Genomic DNA, 20259 nt, shown 5'->3' on the forward strand with positions numbered 1-20259 from the left:
GCAAACCAGCCTTTTTGTTTTTTTCAACTACCGTGACCCAGCTCCGCCACCGTCGACCACCACGCACAACCCACCACTGTCGTTCTCCATCTTCGGCCAAAACCCAACGACCGGCCGTCTTCCATTTCCGGCTGTTTTCCAGTTCCGGCTTCCCCCCAAATCCGTCTCCTTCAAGTCTAGGTCTCCGTCAGGTATTAAAGCAAACACCTTTCCTTCATTTTTTATTTTTTTTTGCAGTTATGCTTGTCTTCAATAGCATTTGAAGCCACAGACTCTTCCCTTATGGAAGGAATTCATTACTAGAATTTGGAGCCATCAGAAATAGGATAAAATGTTGCAATGATGTCAGTTCATAAATTCCTGAAACCTATCTGTCCATGCTTAAGCAGAGTTAACTTGGAATAGAATTTTGAAAGGCAATGTTAAATAATCAAAGATTAACGCTTGTTTCACATCCTTTGTCTCCTTTCATCATAAGCATATTTGGAAAACCATAGCCTCATTGGAAATCATGACCTTTCCCTTCCAATGTCATGGTACAGACCATTCTTTTGACATATGTTGGAAATTCCAGAACCCTTTTCAAATCATGGAATTATCTTGTGTTGTTGATTTTTGTTGAATGCGCAATTTAGAAACGTGTTATAAGAACACAATAGTGATGAAAATCAAGCAAGTAAAAAGAAAGTGCCTTTTTCCTTTTACAAGTAAAAGTGGCATTAATTGTTCAAGGTTCATGTCCAAAAGGTATATAAACCAACCTATTCTGGTCTGTCTCAATGTGGAATAAATGTATGCTTAATGCTTTGAGGTTCTATAAAGAAGCTAATAGAAAGGCTTATTCTTTGGGTTTGTGAAGTTTTGATATTGTTCTTATGCTTAGGCCTTTATTGAATGCTATGAACTAAATGATAATGCACTGATATGAATTTTTATTTGTTACAGAAACTTTTAGATGGACTTATTATATACGCGCATTTGATTCGTACATGTTGACAAAAAGTTTAATTTCATATATATTAATCATTTGAGGTATTTGTTTCAGACGTTCAGAAATTCACAATCATCATGTATTTTGGAATGAGATTTTATATACTTGTCATAAGTGGTAAGGTCTCTTTGATTAAAGTAATTTTTTTTTTTTTCGTTTTTCGGGAGGTCAATTGTTCTTACTAAAGTTTGCTTGTGTGCTAATTTTTATTTCAAGGTTCCAAGTAGTTGTGTTTTATATCTCATTTGTTTTACACTCATTTGCATTTATCCTTATTTGAGTCCATATTTTTTTGTTGAGGGCAGAGTTTAGTCAGGTTCAAATTGTGGTTGGCTTGATATAACTCGTCCTTAACCTGCCATAGTGTGTTCTTTCGATCGATTCCTGGTTATCCTATGCAAAATTTCATGGCAATACTCCTGGATCCTTGCCAATAACAGCATATATTCTTTGCTGTATTTATAAGAATGGCTAGATTTAATCAATCTAATAATAGTGGGAGCAACATGCCTAAATTGGTAAAATGGATAATCTCAAAACAAATAGGTGGCCTGCTTTATTGTGAAATTTGTAGAAATTTTCCTATATAATTGCTGAATACGAGGTGTGATGTTATAGCCTTATTGTCATCAAAATTTGTCTACTTTTGTAATAGATATGTGCATCTTTCTCCTCTCTTTTTTTTCCTCAGTTTTTCTTGGTTTAAGTTACAAATGCATCCAATTGATCTTAAATGATTTTTCAAGCATTATTTGTGAAAAATGTGGATCTTAGAATCCTTGTTTTCACTGCTTATTCTATTGTTACTGTTTATGTAGAATTCATATTTCCATTTTCCGGGGAGAATTTTAACTCTCATGAAAGATGCTTCTTTGATGTCAGGTAGAACTGGCCTTTTCCAGAAATGAAAAGCAATGAGAAGCAGGTATGTGTTTTGTAAATTGATTTATATTGAAGACCTTTGTGAATTATGTACTATACAGACCTTTGTGAATTAGAGCAGATATATATATATATATACTTGTAAATGATAGGACTTGTAAACGGTTAACAACAGCAAGAGCTGGTATCTTTTGCTGTTGTTAATCTCAAAATAAATGTTATGATGTGTTTGAAGTACTTAAAACTGCTGTGATATTCATGTGGCTAACTGCACCATAATTCTTTATGCAGACTTGTTTCTTGCCCTGGATAAAGATATGAATCGAACATTGAGCAAGCAGGAGCTTCAACACCAGTTTCTACATTATTTTCCTACTTTTTCTATGTAAATTTGGATTTCACTTTTTGTAGTAAATTATCTTATGGATAGTTCAGTTTTTCACGGACACTTGAGTTACTCCTCTATGTTGGCTTCTTATTTTTCCAATCTAGTTGTTAATTGTATATGTATATATATTTAAAGATATATAGCAGCAATCAAAACCTAAATGATGGGTCTTGGTCTTTTCTTTTTTCTTTTTCTTTTCCTCTTTCTTCTGCGTGACAAAGAAACAAGTGGTCTTTTTTGTTACAGAGAACATCCACGGATGATAAAATGAGAAAATGAAAGAGAACCTAGCTACAAATAGGTTAGGCTGACTACATTTTTGTTTACTTATATGCATGGATTAACAAGTGGGTCGAGTTTAGTGTATGTTAAGCAAATTGAGAGGCTAAGTCTCGCCTCTGCATCTATGCTACATATGTTATGTTCATTTTCTATTTTTTCTCTCTTGGATTTTTAGCCTATCACATATAGAAGAAAAAATTGAGAGGCTAAGTCTCGCCTCTGGATCTATTTTTTCTTTTCATTGATTGAACAACATATGCACCTCGAAACAAATCATTCTACACTTGATTAACCATCTCATTGCTTGTTATCACTCTTCTCATAAGTTACGACATCTTTCCTGGATCACTTATGTACATATGAACTACATATGATAATTTTATGTCCAGAAAATACAAATGGTATACATAAATCCTAGTTCCATACAATCCAGCCACTAGAAATTCTATCCATTCTGAGTGGTTATCAAACCAGACCTTAAATCTGAGTTTAACATACATTTAGGAAATTCGTACAAGCAGAAAAAAGTTTCATACAACTGAATTGTTTCCATAATTTCATTTTAACATCAAGTTAATATGTCTAGATTTACTATAACTACAACAATAAAAGGCTAAAAGCAAAATGACAACTAATAACAAAACACGAAACATCTTCCCATTATGTCGCGCTAATTGTTCTTTACATTTTTTTTCAATCAATTCCTTAACTTTCTCCTCTATTTCATTCAAATGTTGCGCCAATTGTTCCTTACATTTTTTTTTCAATTAATTCCTCAACTTTGTCATTGTCAGCCTGTCTTCTCTCCTCCATCTCTTTTAGATGTTGCGCTAATCTCTTCTCGTATCCAGACATCTCATTATCAGCCCATTCAAAAAAATCACAATCATTGACTTTCTGCATGAAAAAAAAAAAAAAAAAAAAGGGTCAGCAAAAATGTCATAAACTACTGACGACAAAATATAACACAGAAATTATGTGGTCCATACCAAAATTAACACAAAAATGCTAATTTCAGAATATAACAAAAATTAAACACTCAACAGAACCTAAATATTTTTTACCCCAACTACTTAGGGACGAGCAGTGACTAGATTTACATAAATTGAAGTTATTGTCCACAAATTCCACATTGCAGTGAACCAAACAAGCTCAAATTCCACCAAAATCCATCCATCACCGATGCGTTGTTTGAGGTAGACTACAATTTTATCAGCAATGATAATTATTTGAATTCATAGACTTGCATACGAATATGCCAAAAACAGTAAATTAAACAAAGAAAGTGAAAAAGCAAGCAACTTTCAGATGGCAACACAAAAATGTTAGCAACCTTGACGCAAAGCCAACTTTGGCTTTATGCTTTGGCTGTTCGAAACATCAGTGCTGAAGTGTGCCTTGATCCTTGAATAGCACTGGAACTGATGTAATCACTAAAAACTTTTTTTCTTTTGAGGGCATTAAGCGTATTATCCTCAGGCTGTAAAAATTAAGGGCAGACATTCTTTCAAGCACTCGGAGTCGATAAATTAAGGGCAGGAGTACAAATTGATGAAAATGCTGCCTATAAATTCAGATTACCAAGAAAAGACATTCATATTTATGGATAGGCATTCTTTCAAGCATTAAACTATTTTGCAAAGCGCCCACAACAAGCACTTGCTGACTGCTTATAAGATTGCATATACACCGTCCCATGTTCCCATAAACACTAAAGGATGACTTCCATCTACTTCTTTTTCATGTTCCATCATATTAAACCACATCATGCTCAATTTACTCAAAAAACTTCAGTACAGGTATATAAAAGTGACACACACATGTATGCAGTAAATATGAACAGTCATCATTTTTCCTATGTCTAATTAAACTCAGATGGATTTTGGAAAGCAACATAGAAGATACATTTTAGTAACCCAGCCCAGAAAAAATTGAACCCGAAAGGGAGCAGGTTTGGCACAAAACATTACTGGATAGCATTTTGGGCCAATAAATAGATAATTTAAGAAACGAGGCAATCAAAATAGAGAATGAGATAACTAAACTTGGAGATGCAATGTCTTTGATGATGATAAATATGAAAAATTCAAACATGTAGATTGCATCACTTCAGTACACTATATTCCAACAATACGAATGCTAGCTCCTTAAATTGAGAATCAGAATTGGCTAAAAATGGGAGCTTTCAGTGCTATATATATAGCCATGGGAATCAATTACGTATTTCAGTTTTTGGCAACTTTGTTGGCATGGAGGAGAAGCAAGAAATGTGGATTGCAAAAACAATGACGGGGTCATTACCATGCCAAGATATAATTAAAAAAGCATGGGAGCAGAAACCAAATTCTTACATCATTTTCAAGGAACTGCTCAAGGGCTGCAATAATCAAGATATAATCAAAGAATACAAACTGCAGAAATTCTGCAGAAAAGAAAAGAGTTAACAACTACAAGCCAAAAACAACTAATAGGTTGAAACAAAGAAAAGGCATAAACAAACAGCAAGCAGAGCCAACAATCTACCACGGCAAAACCAATTAACGAAAAATAAAGATCTGAGTTTCAAACCCAACTATATTGAGAATAATGGAACTGAGATTCTAGATCCAAAAACAAGCGGAAAAACGAGATCTTTGCTACCAGAGGAGAGGAAAAATCGAAAAAAAAAAATATAGAGAAAACCTTACCTCTTTTGATGGCTAGGCTCGTCGACGGTGATGGTAGTTCAGTTAGGCTCGTCGGATCTGTAAAGTGGGAAGAGATGGAGATGGGTTTGTCGTGGAGGGAACTGAGATTCTAGATCTAAAAACAAGTGGAAAAACAAGATCTTTACTACCAGAGGACAGGGAAAATCGAAAAAAAAAAATAGAGAAAACCTTACCTCTTTTGATGGTTGGGCTCGTCGGATCTGTTCGGTGGGAAGAGATGGAGATGGGTCGTCATGGAGGGAGACAGAGATGGGTATGGGTCGTCAGAGATGGCGCCTGGCAGTACCTAGTGGTGGGTCGTGCGTGGTGGTCAACGGTGGCGGAGCTGGGTCGTCGGCGGTCGCTCTGTCGGAGATAGAGAACGACGGTGGCGGGTCGTGCGTGGTGGTCGACGATGGCTGGTAGTGCGTGGTGGTCAATGGTGGGAAGATTTTGGGGTAGATGGAGAGAGGGAGGGAAAATTTGGGGGGAAGCTCGTGGAACAAAAATGAGAAAATGGAGTGCTGTATTGGTTAATAATGTTTTTCCAAATTTTCTGTTTTTCAAATTATTTTTTGATAATTAAATGTCTTTTCAAATTATCAAAAAAATTAGTTGTGGCATGGCCGGCCACCATTCTCTCTCTCTCCCCCCGCCCCACCCCGCCCTCCCCTAACTTTTATTTATTTATTTATTTTAAGTTTTCATTTAGGGTGTATTTATATTTAAAGTGACACTTATTATGACATGTATAGTTGACACATGACGTGTCAAATATGATTTACTTAATATTAATTGACTAATCTGACACAATTTATTTTCAATTAATTAACTGGTAAGTTAATAGAATGATCTATTTAAAACCAAAATAAAACTAAGGACCTAATTGTCGAAATTAAAAGGTCCCGAAACTAAATTGAAATCGCAAGAAAACTTGGGGACTAAATTTGACTTTTATCTAAATTTTTTTTTTTTTTTTTTTCTTTTGTCTTTGAATGATTTCTTTGCAAAGTTCTAGAAATGTTTTAATATTACCCCTAGTTTGTTTTATGGTCATTATATAATCGATAATTATTTATGTATTAAGTTTTTTTTTTTGGTATTTATATACTTAGAAATATTGACGTGGTACATAATGATACCTGTTGATGTCATAAAATATAAAATATGTAGAGACTTGTGAATTTACATTTCAACAAATTAATAAATATAAATAGAAAATATCATGTATTGTATTTTGCTTTTCAAGTGTTTATATGTTTTGATTTTAGGAGACCAACATGTATTCTAATACATAATGTTATATATATATATATATATATATATATATATATATATATATATATATATATATATATATATATATAATTACAAGGATATATATATATATATATATAGCTATTAGATCAGCAATTATCATTGACACTATCTCCCCCACCCTTTCAATTAGGACCATGTCCCCGGAAACTACCAAAATGTTTTCAATGCAGATGCTTGTCAACAAGTTAATACACTTCGATTCTAGATGGAGGAAACGAATGAAAAAACCTTCTTTTTTTTTTTAAGGGAATAAAAAAAAGAAAAAGAAAAAAGAAGAAGATGAAAATATACAAAATGCCTCATAATGTTCTGGCACATTATGCCAAGGTAAAATCTCAAAGAGTCTTTGATTAGAGGCATCAGCTGGTACCACTGATGTGCTAGAAAGGGCGTGCAGGCAAAAAAACATCTTGCATCAACTTCCATTCCATCACTGAGGAGATCATGGATGGTATCTGCAATCCATCACCATAGAACATGGCAAAGAACAATGTAGAGGTTATAATCTAATCATGCTCACTACTGGATCCACCAAAGCAGATAAGTACTTGCCTGAAATACATCTGATGTTAAAATCGTCCAAGGCCCGAACCGAATTACTCTGTACCGAACGGGTAACAAGAAACTATAGTAAAATCGAAATATGCATATATGAATCAGGCAGCTGGTTGCTTTCTTTGCTTCTGTGGCACCTAAGAATCACCAGAAAAAGCAACTTCGTGAAAAAATATCTGGTGCCAGTCACTAAAAAGTTCTCCAGTATTCTACACACAAATCAATAGAGATAACTGGGATAATCCAAATCTCAACAACCTAGTCAGTGCAACAGTTTTACTATAATGCTTGAGCATGCATTTTTACAGAGCATTGAAAAATAAAGGCATTTTCTACATATTCTTAGAGGTTATTGTTGGGTGAAAAAAAAAATTTTGCAGGACCTTATTATAATGTAGCCAGCTAGCATAGATGCAGGGATAGCAATGAGAAGTGATTAAAAAGTTGCATTAAAGGAACTTTTTCATTTAATTAGAGAAATAAGATGCAGATGCAACTCACATTTAATAATAGAGATGGTTCAGATAGCACTCTATTCAGATTCTCCACTGTCTTGCTCCTCGGATTCAAATTCTCTCAACTTGCTAGTTACCGCTTCAGCTTTCAATGACAGCCTTTGAGTATGCTCCTCAATATATTTCAAAACCAACTGTAGTTGCTGCTGATAAGCCGCAGATTTCTTTTTCTCACGATGCAGCTCCATGGTTAGTTCCCGTACTTTTAAGTCTTTCTCATCCTGCAAAGAGAGAGATTAGATATACCAGGCCCTGTGGAATTGGAAGCATATACAAAAAGTACAGGAATTTTTAAATTCAGAACAGAGGAATTTTAACAAAAAAACAGCATGACAAGATAGTTACTCCGGGTTGAGCTCATAACTTGATTTGGTCCCATCAATCACATGGTCTGATCTAGGAATCATAGCCACCTAACTTATGGACCAAGAAGAAAATGAGCAGGGAATGGTTCAGAGCATCCAACCAGAAGCACACATGAAGGGAGGGAGCAATACTCACCAGTTCACCAAAAGTAGCAATTTCCCCAAATGTTTTTTCATTCATTCATTATCCGTTTCTTGACTTTTTAAGCAATCCATTTTTTAGGCCACTAGATCCAAGATAAACACTGAAAATCGAATTTGAACTATGCGCATCATCTTTGGTGACAATGATGCTATCTTCTTCAATGAAATGATTATAAGGGAGAGATTTGTACATCAAAAATCATATGCATGGATAGAATTGGTTATTGGTATAATTCCAATTATTATACACTTCATTATAAGAATTTTTTTCCATTGCAAACACATACATCTTTTTGTGTGTGTGTGTTAAGATGGAATAGACCAGCTAATATGCCCAATGTCCCCGTGGCAATATGATGAGAGGCTAGTCCTCCCGGAACAAGAACCCGAGGATATGAGAGAGACAAAAATTTATTGTTAGTCAAGGAAAATGACAGGTGATACATACAAGATAGACTTTGACCAAACGTGCTCAAAATCAATTTTGTTTTTTTTTTTTTTTTTGGAAAGGGGGAATTGAGCGGATTTACCAATTGCACCAGAAGATAATAAGAAGGCACATAAAGAAAAAAAATAAAAAGTTAACTTCATTATTTTATATCAAGTTATTAAATAGTTCAAACAAATCCATAATTCCATTCCGTCCTAACATAAAAATGAGCCTTCAAGAATCATATGAAGAGCTGATGGATAACAAAATTCAAGCAAACAAAATCTGCCATCATCATGAAGCAAAAGTTTGGAGAAGCAACATGCCAACCATAACCCATAGGAGTGGTGCATGCAAGGGCATTCAACATCAATCAAATGCATTTAAAGAAACAATGAACTAATAACCTAATACTTAAGCAAGAAGTTTGTGTTGGATGGCTGACGCTAATATATGCTTGTTATGGTGCAAGACAAATTGCACACACATCAACACAGCACTCATATAATACCATCTAACTTGAGCCGTCACTGGTCTTCATGCATATGGCCAAGACACCATTATTTTCTCTCTCAAGTTGTCCCTATCACTGTAGCTCCTAGATTTCACAATGTAGATAATCCTAGAGTGTCTGGTTGAGTTTTCAAAAAATGGTTTCAGTTTTCGGTATTTTGAGAAGTGTTTTCGATGGGGGTAACATTTGGAAAAGTGTTGTCTGTGAGGACTACAGAAGAGAATTGTTTGGTAATCCGAAAAGTGTTGTCTGTGGGGGAGGGGGGGGGGGACCCACATGCAGCAGTGGACGACCCACCCCCCCATGCCTCTGCGATAGGCGATAGGTACGGAGGGGTGGGTATCCAGCCCCTTCCGCACTACGGAGTTAGAAGACCTTGTGCCTCCGCGAGAGGCATAGAGGGGTCGATCTCCACCCCCTCTCATCTATGGGGGGGTAGACGACCTAACTCCGCGCCTCCACGAGAGGTCTCCACCCCCTTCCGCTCTATGGGGGTGGAAGACCCACCCCGTGCCTCCACGAAAGGCATGGAGGGATGGGTCTCCACCCCTTTCAATGAAGGGGTGGCCCCCACCATGGATAACAATATCTATTTTTTTATTATTATTTCTTTTATAAATGACAAGGTCAACTTCTACACCTGAAAAAATGAGCATGCATTTTCAAAATATTCCACTAGGAAATTTTCTAAAAAAATGCTTAAAAAGTATTTCACCTTGAAAAGTGTGTTAGTGGTAGGAATCACATTTGAAAAGTGTTTTGTGTTTTAAAATCCATTTGATAACAGAACAATGAAAAGTGGTTAAAGTATTTTAACCGAGAAAGTTATTAAAAACTCAACCAAATAAGGTGCTAGTTTTTTACTAATTGCTTTACCACTCATCCCTTTCATTCCCATACAACCTAATTTTTCTGTGTGTTTATTAATGCTTTCATAGATGCTCAATTTCCCCCTATATATTACTAGATCTGGAAATTAATAAATAAAAAATAATTTTAAATAAGTTGGCCAATTCCCCAATAGGGGTGTACAAGCGGTTGCGGTTGCGTTTATTCCCTCTTAACCGCAACCGCTTTAGGAGGTTATCATTTTTAAGACCACAACTGCCTGGCTCATAACCGCTAACCAATGGTTATACGGTTATTGAAAGCTGGTTATTAATCATTAACCGGTTAATATGACCTTGGCAGCAAAGCTGTCCAATTTAATATGAATAAGGCTAAATCTATCCACCTTAACAACGTTAACTTATTATAGGCTTTGATACCATGAACAGCTCAACCATCAATTGACCAGATTTATTCTCAGTTTGGCACGTTCAAAATAATTACTATTTACAACAATCCCACGGCTAGTTTAGCTATTGTACAGGATGCGTATAGGTATCTTATGAATGTAGATCAAGTGGGAAAGTTAACCGGAATCCTAGGGTGTGGGGTTGCCACTCTGCGGGTGAAGTATCTTGGTCTTCCTTTAGGGGCCTCCTTTAAGTCTACTCATATTTGGGACGGTGTAATCGAGAAGATAGAGCATCAATTGGCCAGTTGGAAAAGGTTATACCTCTTCAAAGGTGATAGAGTCACCCTTATTAAGAATACCCTCGCCAATTTACCTACGTATTATTTATTATTATTCCCTCTCCCGGGGAGTGTTGCTGCTCGCATTGAGAAGTTACAACGGGATTTTCTATGAGGTCGGATTGGTGAAGAGTTCAACTATTGGTGAGTTGGTTTAAGATTTGTACCCCAATTTCAAAAGGAGGGCTAGGTATCAGGAACTTGGTGATGTTCAACCACGCTCTGTTAGGTAAATGGTTGTGGCGGTTTGGGCTTGAGAGAGATGCTTGGTGGAAAGTTGCGGTGGACTCCAAGTTTGGCAGTTTGTGGGGCGGGTGGTGCCCCCTTGAGCCTATAGGTGCCTTTGGAGTGAGGTTGTGGAAGAAAATCAGGAAAGGGTGGGAGACTTTCTCTGGTTTTGTTAGATTTGAGGTGGAGGATGCAATTATGACAGAATTTTGGCATGATTTGTGGTGCGGGGATAAGGTTTTGAAGAAAACGTTTCCTATCCTCTTTGGTATTGCTCATGTGAAGGATGCCTCAGTTGCAGATAATATGGAGATTTTGGGCTGTTCTACTCAGTGGAACGTGAGCTTTGTTAGAGAGGCGCATAATTGAAAAGTAGATGTATTTGCTTCCATCTTCCAGGTGTTACACTCAGCTATTATGAGTAGAGGTAGTGTAGATAGGCTTTGGTGGGTCTCTTCCAAGAGAGGCTTATTCAAGGTCAAGTCCTTTAGCTCCTTGGCTCTAATTGCTTCCCTTGGCAGAGTGTGTGGCGGACTCAAGCTCCTTTGAGGGCGGCTGTTTTTGAGTGGTCGGCGGCCCTATGTAAGATCCTTACAGTGAATAATGTCAGGAAGAGGCATGTTATCATAGTGGACAGATGCTACTTGTGCAAAAGAAATGGGGAATTAATGGATCACATTCTTCTTCACTGCGATGTGGCTTTCGCTATTTGGAATTCTCTCTTTACTCAATTTGGATTGTCTTGGGTTATGCCTAAAAACGTTATCGCCTTATTCGCTCGTTGGTGAAATTCTGGAAGGTCGAGTGCTGCGATTTGGAAGATGGTACCAATCTACATTTTTTGGTGTCTAGAATGAAATAAATCTTAGGTGTTTTGAGGATTTTGAGAGTTCCATGGAGGATATTTTAGTTTCGTCCTTTCATATTCTATATCTTTGGACGATGGCTTTTTTGTCCCCGTTGTCGCTTAGTTTTTGTTGATTTCCTTGTTCGTTTTTCTCTTTCTAACTAGGTATTTCCTCTTGTATACTTTTGGCGTACTTTGGGGCGCCTTACACTTTCAATAAGACTAGATTTACTTTCAATACTTTTGGTGTATTTTACCCCTCTGATATATCCACCTTATGGCGATCTAGCGCCCAATGTTTAAAAATTGGTAGATGACCCCCTTAATGTTAACGTGTGTCAACGTGGACCTTCCATTCCCTTATTCGTCCATTATGTCCTATTATGTCCAAGTACAAATAATACCATTCTTTTTTCTTTTTTCTTTTTTTTAATGTGACCTACTTCAAATATATATATTTTTTTATTAGGGAAATCTTCACTTACCACCCCTTATCTTTCATCACTTTTGCAATCATATCCTTAAACTTTAAAAAAGTGTCAATTTAGTGTATCCATCTTTCATTTTTTTTCAATTTCACATCTCCGTTAGGATTTTCTGTTAAATCTTGTCAAAATTCATAAAAAATTAAAAAAACCCTTTTTTTTAAAAAATATATATATAATTTTTTTTTTCCAAAAATTCAAGCATGGGTATTTTTTTAAATTTCGTTAAATCCTTACAAACACCTAAATCCTTGCAATTTTTTTTTTATTATTTTCCTAAAAAAATTAGGGGTATTTTAGGAATTTTGACACCCACCCGTTATGATTTAACGAAAAAATCTAACATAGGGGTAAAATTGAAAAAAATTGAAAAATGAATACACTAAATTGACACTTTTTAAAATTTAAGGGTATGATTGAAAAAGTGATGAAAGATCAGGGATGGTAAATGAAGTTTTTCCTTCTTTTTTTTATAAGTAACGAAATGCATATCAAAGAGCGTAGAGGAGCACAACCCTAGTACACAGGAAGTATACAAGAGAACGCCTAAGTAGAAGAAAAAAAAAAAGTACAAGAAAATCATTAAAGCAACCCAAGGGTCAGAACAATGGGTCAACCATTTTTAATAAAATATACTTGAGACTAGATACAATTACAAGGGTATACAGATGGCTTATTTGAGGTTGGCAAACTTAAAGACCAACTCCAATTCAAGAAACAACCCAATTAGTTTAGACCATTGGCAAGTCACAGTTAGTTACTTGCTAACTTTAACCAAAAGTCAACACAGATAACCAAGTTGTTTCAGATGTTGATTGATTTCAAATTTCTAGCCTAAAATCCATTGCAGGACAAAGTGTTGAAACACCAATCACATGCAATTTTCACTTAACTCAGTCACTTTCATTTTATTTTTCTTTCAAAATTTGTTGTTCAGAAGTGGAATTACTTCTATATATGAATTATTAAGAAATAAAAAACTGAACTTGTAATGACGAAGCATATTACACAATGCATGAAATAACAATGAAATTGTAGCCAATTCAAATCTAGTTTTTTTGCTTTTCAATTCTTAGATCTCACATAAGTCAAATATCAATGAAATTAGTAATTTTGTTTTTCTCAAGAACTCCTACAAGCAGTCTAGCAAAAGTTATCACAATATTCATAATCCTCTACAAACATAACCACAAACATACCTCACAAAATGCTATTCTATGAGATCGTCGAGGAGGAATTTTGCTGGGATTCAACTCATGATTATGCTCTTTTACAAAACCATATATAACCCACTTTCCCCCATCCTTGGCAGATATCCTCATCATTGCATTGCATCCCTCTCTAGTGGCTCGCTGTGATGGAAGAATTCCGTTTTGTCTATTAGCATACTTTTCTATGCGAAAACCTTCTTTTGAGCAAACAAATTCCCGACCAATTATTGAGTTATCTTTAAGTGATCGACGTGTACGATTATTCCGTATGGTAAATCCCATATGCCTGCCATACATCTCATAAACTTCTCTAGCATCCTCTGCTGATTCAAACTCCATGCCGAGAAACGGTTCTATAGGTTCCAAATTTAGAGGAAAAGTTTGAAGGGATGGTTGAATCATGTTATCATTTCCATCCAGATCATCTGATAACTCATCATCTGCTGTTTCATGGCCATCAAAAGTTTCAGTTAGCCAACACCTATAATCTCTGTTTGATTTGAACCCTTGACCAGAAGTGCTTGCCATCATCAACCTACCAGAAAATGAGACAAGTTTATGAATTAAGCAACATCCTAGAGAAAAATAATAAAGCATATGCACCAAAAAAGTATATGAAACAGTTAATACTTCAACTGCAGCCACCATAAAATGAGACAAACAGTCAAACGACACCATTGATAGTCCTGAACTGGTTACTCAGAAAGAAACCAGCATGAATGAGACAGCTACCATCTACTATATGGGTGATCAAGTGCAGAGGAAAACCTCATCAAATGAATTCTAACTATAAATCTTCTTCAAAGAACATTCAATCTTTAGATATTCTAAAGTACACAATGGAAATCAAATATGCATAGATGTATTCATACTCTAGATGGTTCATATCGGACTAGCATAAGCCCACATTGGGAAGATGAATAGTCTTCATAGAGTGTAGATTATTAAGGCACTCATTAGTGCTATTCCACATTGGTTCCTTACTAGATGAGACTGAGCTTTATAAGTGATTCTAGAGAAACTCCAACTTGACTAGTCATTTTGGAGTAATAACATAGATGGTTAACTTTCTAGGGGTCGTTACAAATGGCACGAAAGCAGCCTGGTAACGCCATGAGGCATTGAAGCACTGTATGATGTGACTCTAACAAGGACGTTAGAGATTTAAGAGAGGGAGACTGTGGCACCTCAATCCTACATTGAGAAGATGAATAGCCCACATAGAGTGGATAGATTATTAAGGCACTCATGGATGCTAAGTCTCACATTAATTCCTTACTATGTGAAATTAGGCTTTATAAGTGATTGTAGGGAAGCTCCAACTTGACTAGTCCTTTTGGAATAATAGTGCAGATGGCTAGCACTTTCCCTGAGTCGTTTTACACATTGAATTAAGGGTCCCAAATCATCTTTATGCATGCACAATGGAAAATGATGGGCAAGACGTTTCCTCTATCTCCATGCCCAATGCATGTACGACACTCCTCCCTTACAAGACTTGCTTTGTCAAACCCTCTTGTAAATCAAAGTAACGGTAATAACATTATTCTAAAACTTATAGAAGTGCTAATTACCATCGAGTAAGAATAAGTGCATGCCAATACGGTTATTGTCCCTTTTGTTTAAGAATCCATCAATAAGAGGTTTTTTCAATGAGTATATGTTCTCACTCTATATGCAATGTTTACATTCGTACACACACTTAAATATATATAGAAACCTGGGTTAATTAGACTTAACTCCCATCAACTACCACTCATTTACACGTTGTCCCCATGAACTATCACTTTTCACACTCAAGCCCCTTAAACTACCAATCGTTGGCAAAAAAAAGACCCTTTCGTTAATCGAGCATGTTAAACCAGACGGAAAAATGCCCACGTGACACGCACATGCTCATTTTTAACATGAAATGATGAAAATACCCTTAGACCTTAGTTTAGAAAATAAATTTACTTAAATACCAGTAGAGTTTAAAAAATTAAAATAAAAAATAAAATAAAAAATAAAATAAAAAAGGAAAACAAAAGAAAAGAAAGAAAAGAAAAGAAAGAAGGGATGGCTAGCCACCCCCATGTGTTTAATCCACCCACAAGTACCTGGGGTGGCTCTGCTACCCCGAGGGGTGGTTGTTTCGTTATTCCTTTTTCTTTTTCTTTTTCTTTTTTCTTTTTTTAAGTTTTGAGTTTTTGTAGTTTTAAATTTGCTTTTGTCAAAGAAACGGTAGTAACCTTGTTATTAGGTGACACTACAACTAGGATACTCAACGCGCGAGTTTGTAACTCTTTTGACTTTTGTAGTGAAAATTTATAGTATCCTAGCATTTATTCTTGAGTTGGATCTTCTAATGCTACACACATAATCCAACTTTAACCTAATTCTTCTTAATCACAGACCAGCTTTCTCCTTGTAAACAATGAAGATATCATATTCTTCAAAACATTGTCAACTCCAACGATATTCACACAAGCCCAAGAAGTGGGTTCTTTTCCAAATCTGTACTCTCGATTTAAATTTACAAAATTGTGGGTCAAAAAAATTGCAGACAAAATTTTAGCTTTGCTAAACCGAAACATAAACGAGGAATATGTTAACGTTCTAAAAGAAACAAAACCATACCAGAGAGTTGGGTTTCAAAGCCAAATGCTCCAAAGTTTGATGAAAAAATATCAACGAATTGAGCTTCCACAGCCGAAACTCATCTTCAAGTGTAGAAAATAGACACAGTAATCAGACCGGGCGCGCGCGCGAGAGAGAGAGAGAGGAAATGAAAATTGGAAACACAAATAGGACTAGATTTGTGAGCTTGGTGGGGCTCTGGATTTGGGTCTGAAGCAGTGGGGCTCTCTGAGATTTTGAAAAGCATCTTTCAGTTAGCTCAAGGGGAGTGGAAATCTGGCCCCTCCATGAACAGGGGACACAGTACCTCCACAAAACTAAAAATATATAAAAGAGATGGATCGAATTTGCACTTTGTTATTAATATGGACGGGATGTCAATTATTAATTTGGTAAATTGTAAAACTTTTTTTTTAAAAAAAAATTAATTGTAAAACATTTTGGGTCAACCATAAAATACCTTCTTGTTTTTCCTAAAATATTTTTTTTGAAAAACTTCTGGATGTCCAGGCATGGTACACCAACCGAGAAAAGTTACGGAGGTCGAAACATGTCACCATGGTCTTAATACATGTCATTATGGAATGAGGTATACAGCAAACCTCAATGATTGAATAAACTTATACTCTGTTTGTTTCGACATAAAATGGTTTTCGTTGTAAAATATTTTTGGGAAAGTCATGTTTCAAGAAAATATTTTTCACGAAAACATTTTCCAATGTTTGGCACATACGAAAAATCACAAATATTTTTAATATTTTCATTAAATCATATTAACTTACAAAAATCAATTTTTATTCATAACATAGAAATATTAATGTAAAATAAAAATTAAAAAAAAAAATAAAATCACCGGTGACGAGATTCCGTCATTGACAGGCAGGATTTCGGCCACTTTCACCGGATTTCATCTACTATTGTCGAATTCCAACAATAAAGGCTGGAATCCAGACAGTTTCGTCGAAATTTAGGTTGGCCAGATTTCAGCGAAGGTGGCCGAAATCTAGCCATTTGTGCTGGAAACCGGCCAGTAGGCCGAAAGCCAACTGTTCTAGTCAAAATCCGGTCAGAATGGCTAGAATCCAGCATAGAACGGATGGAATTCGGCATAGAACGGCCGGATCTCGGTCAGTAGGCCGGAATCCAACCATTCTAGTCGCCGGAATCTAGGCTGACCAAATTCCGGTGATAGTGACCGGACGTTGTCGAATTCCGACACCGGCCAGATTTCGGTGGTGGTTGATTGCTTGAACGTGAAGGTTGACTGCATCGTTTAAAAGAAGGTCAAATGCATGTGCCGTCTAGAAAAAATGATTTACGCTTTTAAAAAAAGCGTAAATCATTTTATAAAATTTACTAAGTGTTTTTGGTCTAACGAAAATCATTTTCCGATTGACTATTATTTTTGCCCCCACCAAACACCGGAAAAAATGCCGAAATCATTTTTCAGAAACCATTTTACGCCGAAACAAACGAAGTATTAGTCGCATACTCTATCATCGTCATGCCTCCTTGAACTAAATCCATAAATTCTCTTTCCTTCACCTCCTGCACCAGTCAAGGAAAGAATTGCTTGTGGAATTCATCCCTAAAGATTTCTCAAGTGATCCCAAGTCTAATATAAGAAGGCCATTCTTCGGTTGCCACCATCTTTTCACCTCACCAGTCAGTCTATAGGTAAAGTATTTCACCTTTTGCTCAATAGTGCAGCCGATCATATCTAAAAGCTCCTCGGTGTAATTCAACCAATTCTCTGCGTTGAAATGATCACCACACCCATCAAAGTTATCAGAGTTGTGACTATAAAAGTCTTTTAGAACTCGTCCTTCAGCAAGATACCTAGCCTCCCAATACTGCGCCATCGCTGTGACTAGATTGGTAATTGTAGTCATAAGTTGCATCGACTCTAGATTGACAGCCCCATGAACCGGTATGTCCACAATAGGCATCCTCCCCATTGTCCCCCAATTCTAGGGCGTTGGGCCTGGTCGCTGGATTCCTTCGGCTTGGCATCGTCTGCAATAAGCAAAGTCAAAACCAACTCTAACCAAGTATCACTTAAGGCATAATTCTAAGAGGTAACTATCATAAGCTCTCACATGGTCATCTCCTTAGGGCTATCTTTATAAGTCCAATAGTCTTACAGAGCCTAATGCTCTGATACCAACTGTAACGCCTCAGTGAAATTAACTAACTGATTGTCAACTTCATGGTTCGTCTTCCAGTCTTATTCAGAACAAGACCACAGGATCTCATCCATTCTGGAGAGAGTCTACAGCAGGACCATATGTTGCTCCGAACTCACCATCCCAAACATTATCTATAAAACAATACATGTTTCATAGGTGGAAAGATACAAGTGTAAGTTCATGACTTAGTGAGTAATAATACGCATGATACACACGTTATCATATGGTGAACTCAATTTAGGTTGTAATCACATGCATTGGAGTATCATTTCATTATACAAGATAATGATGTATGCCATATAGATATAATATATTCTTATAACAAAAGACATGTCATAGTTCAATTCCAGATAGTCTACTCAGGATAATTAACCCCTTCCCAATAGGGTTGGAGCTGTCCCAAGGGACTTGTAATATAACACCGGTGTCCCGGATATGTACACATACCATCATCTACTAGCAGCCCGACCGAGTCCGACCTCGGGTGGCCCACGCTATTAGGAAAGCCGTAACTATGACCTCCATTCAAGCATGGTGCGTTGGTCACAAAACACCCATTGGATCCAAGGCCCATCATAATACTATAAACATTTCATCATAAAGAACAGCCCATATAAAAGTAAGCCCATGACCGGTTTCTTGCATAAACGGTGTACCATGTCATACGATACAATTTAATTTTCACTGTATTTTACATGCATACTTTCATAATCTCATCATTTCACTATCGTACCATTAATCTGTTGGGAATCATGCATTAATCAAAGTATGCGCAGCGGAATATCGATCCCAGAAAAAATTTCTTCAAGATAAACAAGGCTAGACTAATTAAACTAACATGTTCAGGATACTTACAATCGAAATCAGCCTCTCCTAGGCTACTAGAGCCAGTTGACTTTGGTTGATTTGCTCATTGCATGTTGAATGATGAAGAACGTGTTCTTCGTATTCTTGACTCAACCTCCAGATCTTCTCTCTGATAACTTAAAGCAGTAAATTGGCAAATAATACTTCACTATAACTCTTTATTTATAGACTTGAATTTACTCTTATGAAAGGGTTAGGAGATAAACCAAAAATTTAGCTGAGATAGCATAGGAGTCATACAACTCCTCCTCTTAGCTTCTAGGATGCACGACCAAGGGGAGTGAAACACTCCCTTAGACCATGCATCATTCGGCCAACGGGGAGATATTATCTCCTTATGAATGGGCTAGGTTTTTAACCCTAACCCATTGCTACATATTTTTCAGCATAGGCTTAGGTTTTATCCCTAAGGCTCAATGCTCCTTTATTTCTACTTAAGCCTTTGAAATTAATTCCAAGAGCTCATAGCTCTTTAACTACTTAAGTCCATAGAAATTAATTCCTAAACCCATAGCAATTTGATTGCTTAAACCCATAGAGATTAATTTTTAAGCCCAATTATCTCTAAGTAATGAGCCACTTAGGAATCATATTTCTTTGGCTTATGTTTTATTAAATAAAACAATCCAACATAAATAAATATATAACCGAGGCTTATAGTATTTGGTTAATTTACATCAGCTTAAAGAGGGACCTAAAGGAAAAAAATACAATTAGCTTTAAAAAGATCTGTGACAATATCACATGACCCTATTTAATCACAATTGATTCCACTAAACAAATATGACTCACTTTAACATGAATTTTCAAATTAATGAATCAATCTCCGCAACATACTTATTTATTACACATTACCTCTTAATGGAATCATTTCGTAGTCGAACCAAAGTCAATACACTGTTACTTAGTTCACTACCTCTTTTCCTTGATACTCCTGATTTAATTACATGATATATCATTTTTATACTTTGTGAGTTTTTCATCTCACCTTACACAAAATAAAGTTTCAGTAAATACCACTGAAACACTCACGCCCGAGCTTTAGGATAATCAATCATATTAAATCTACATCAATGGTAATATTCCTTATCGCTTTGTTCTATAACAAAGGATTTGGATTCCTTCTTGAAGAAGGTGTTCCCACAATGATACATGCGATCAC

At 36.2% G+C, this 20259-nt stretch overlaps 1 protein-coding gene and 1 long non-coding RNA gene across 4 annotated transcripts; both read right to left on the reverse strand.

The window, feature by feature from the left end:
• Positions 1 to 3174: 3174 nt before the first annotated feature.
• Positions 3175 to 5749, reverse strand: LOC133858785 (uncharacterized). Of its 3 annotated transcripts, XR_009898593.1 has the most exons (4): positions 5425 to 5749; positions 5231 to 5345; positions 4895 to 4965; positions 3593 to 4023 (listed from the first exon to the last, which is right to left on the reverse strand). It is a non-coding gene; the product is annotated as an uncharacterized LOC133858785 (long non-coding RNA). The 3 variants fall into 3 exon arrangements; XR_009898591.1 differs by lacking the exons at positions 3593 to 4023; positions 4895 to 4965 and adding an exon at positions 3175 to 3440 and having other exon boundaries at positions 5425 to 5747; XR_009898592.1 differs by lacking the exon at positions 4895 to 4965 and having other exon boundaries at positions 3838 to 4023; positions 5425 to 5748.
• A 1356-nt stretch (positions 5750 to 7105) lies between these two features.
• Positions 7106 to 16369, reverse strand: LOC133858786 (protein FAR1-RELATED SEQUENCE 5-like). Its single transcript, XM_062294247.1, has 4 exons — positions 16042 to 16369; positions 13411 to 13957; positions 7607 to 7841; positions 7106 to 7242 (listed from the first exon to the last, which is right to left on the reverse strand). Exons 2-3 carry the CDS (start codon positions 13951 to 13953, stop codon positions 7638 to 7640), a joined length of 747 nt encoding a protein of 248 aa, XP_062150231.1. The 5' UTR covers positions 13954 to 13957; positions 16042 to 16369; the 3' UTR covers positions 7106 to 7242; positions 7607 to 7637.
• Positions 16370 to 20259: the final 3890 nt, after the last annotated feature.

This window comes from Alnus glutinosa, chromosome 1 (genome assembly GCF_958979055.1).
Source record: "Alnus glutinosa chromosome 1, dhAlnGlut1.1, whole genome shotgun sequence".
Taxonomy (NCBI): Eukaryota; Viridiplantae; Streptophyta; class Magnoliopsida; order Fagales; family Betulaceae; genus Alnus; species Alnus glutinosa.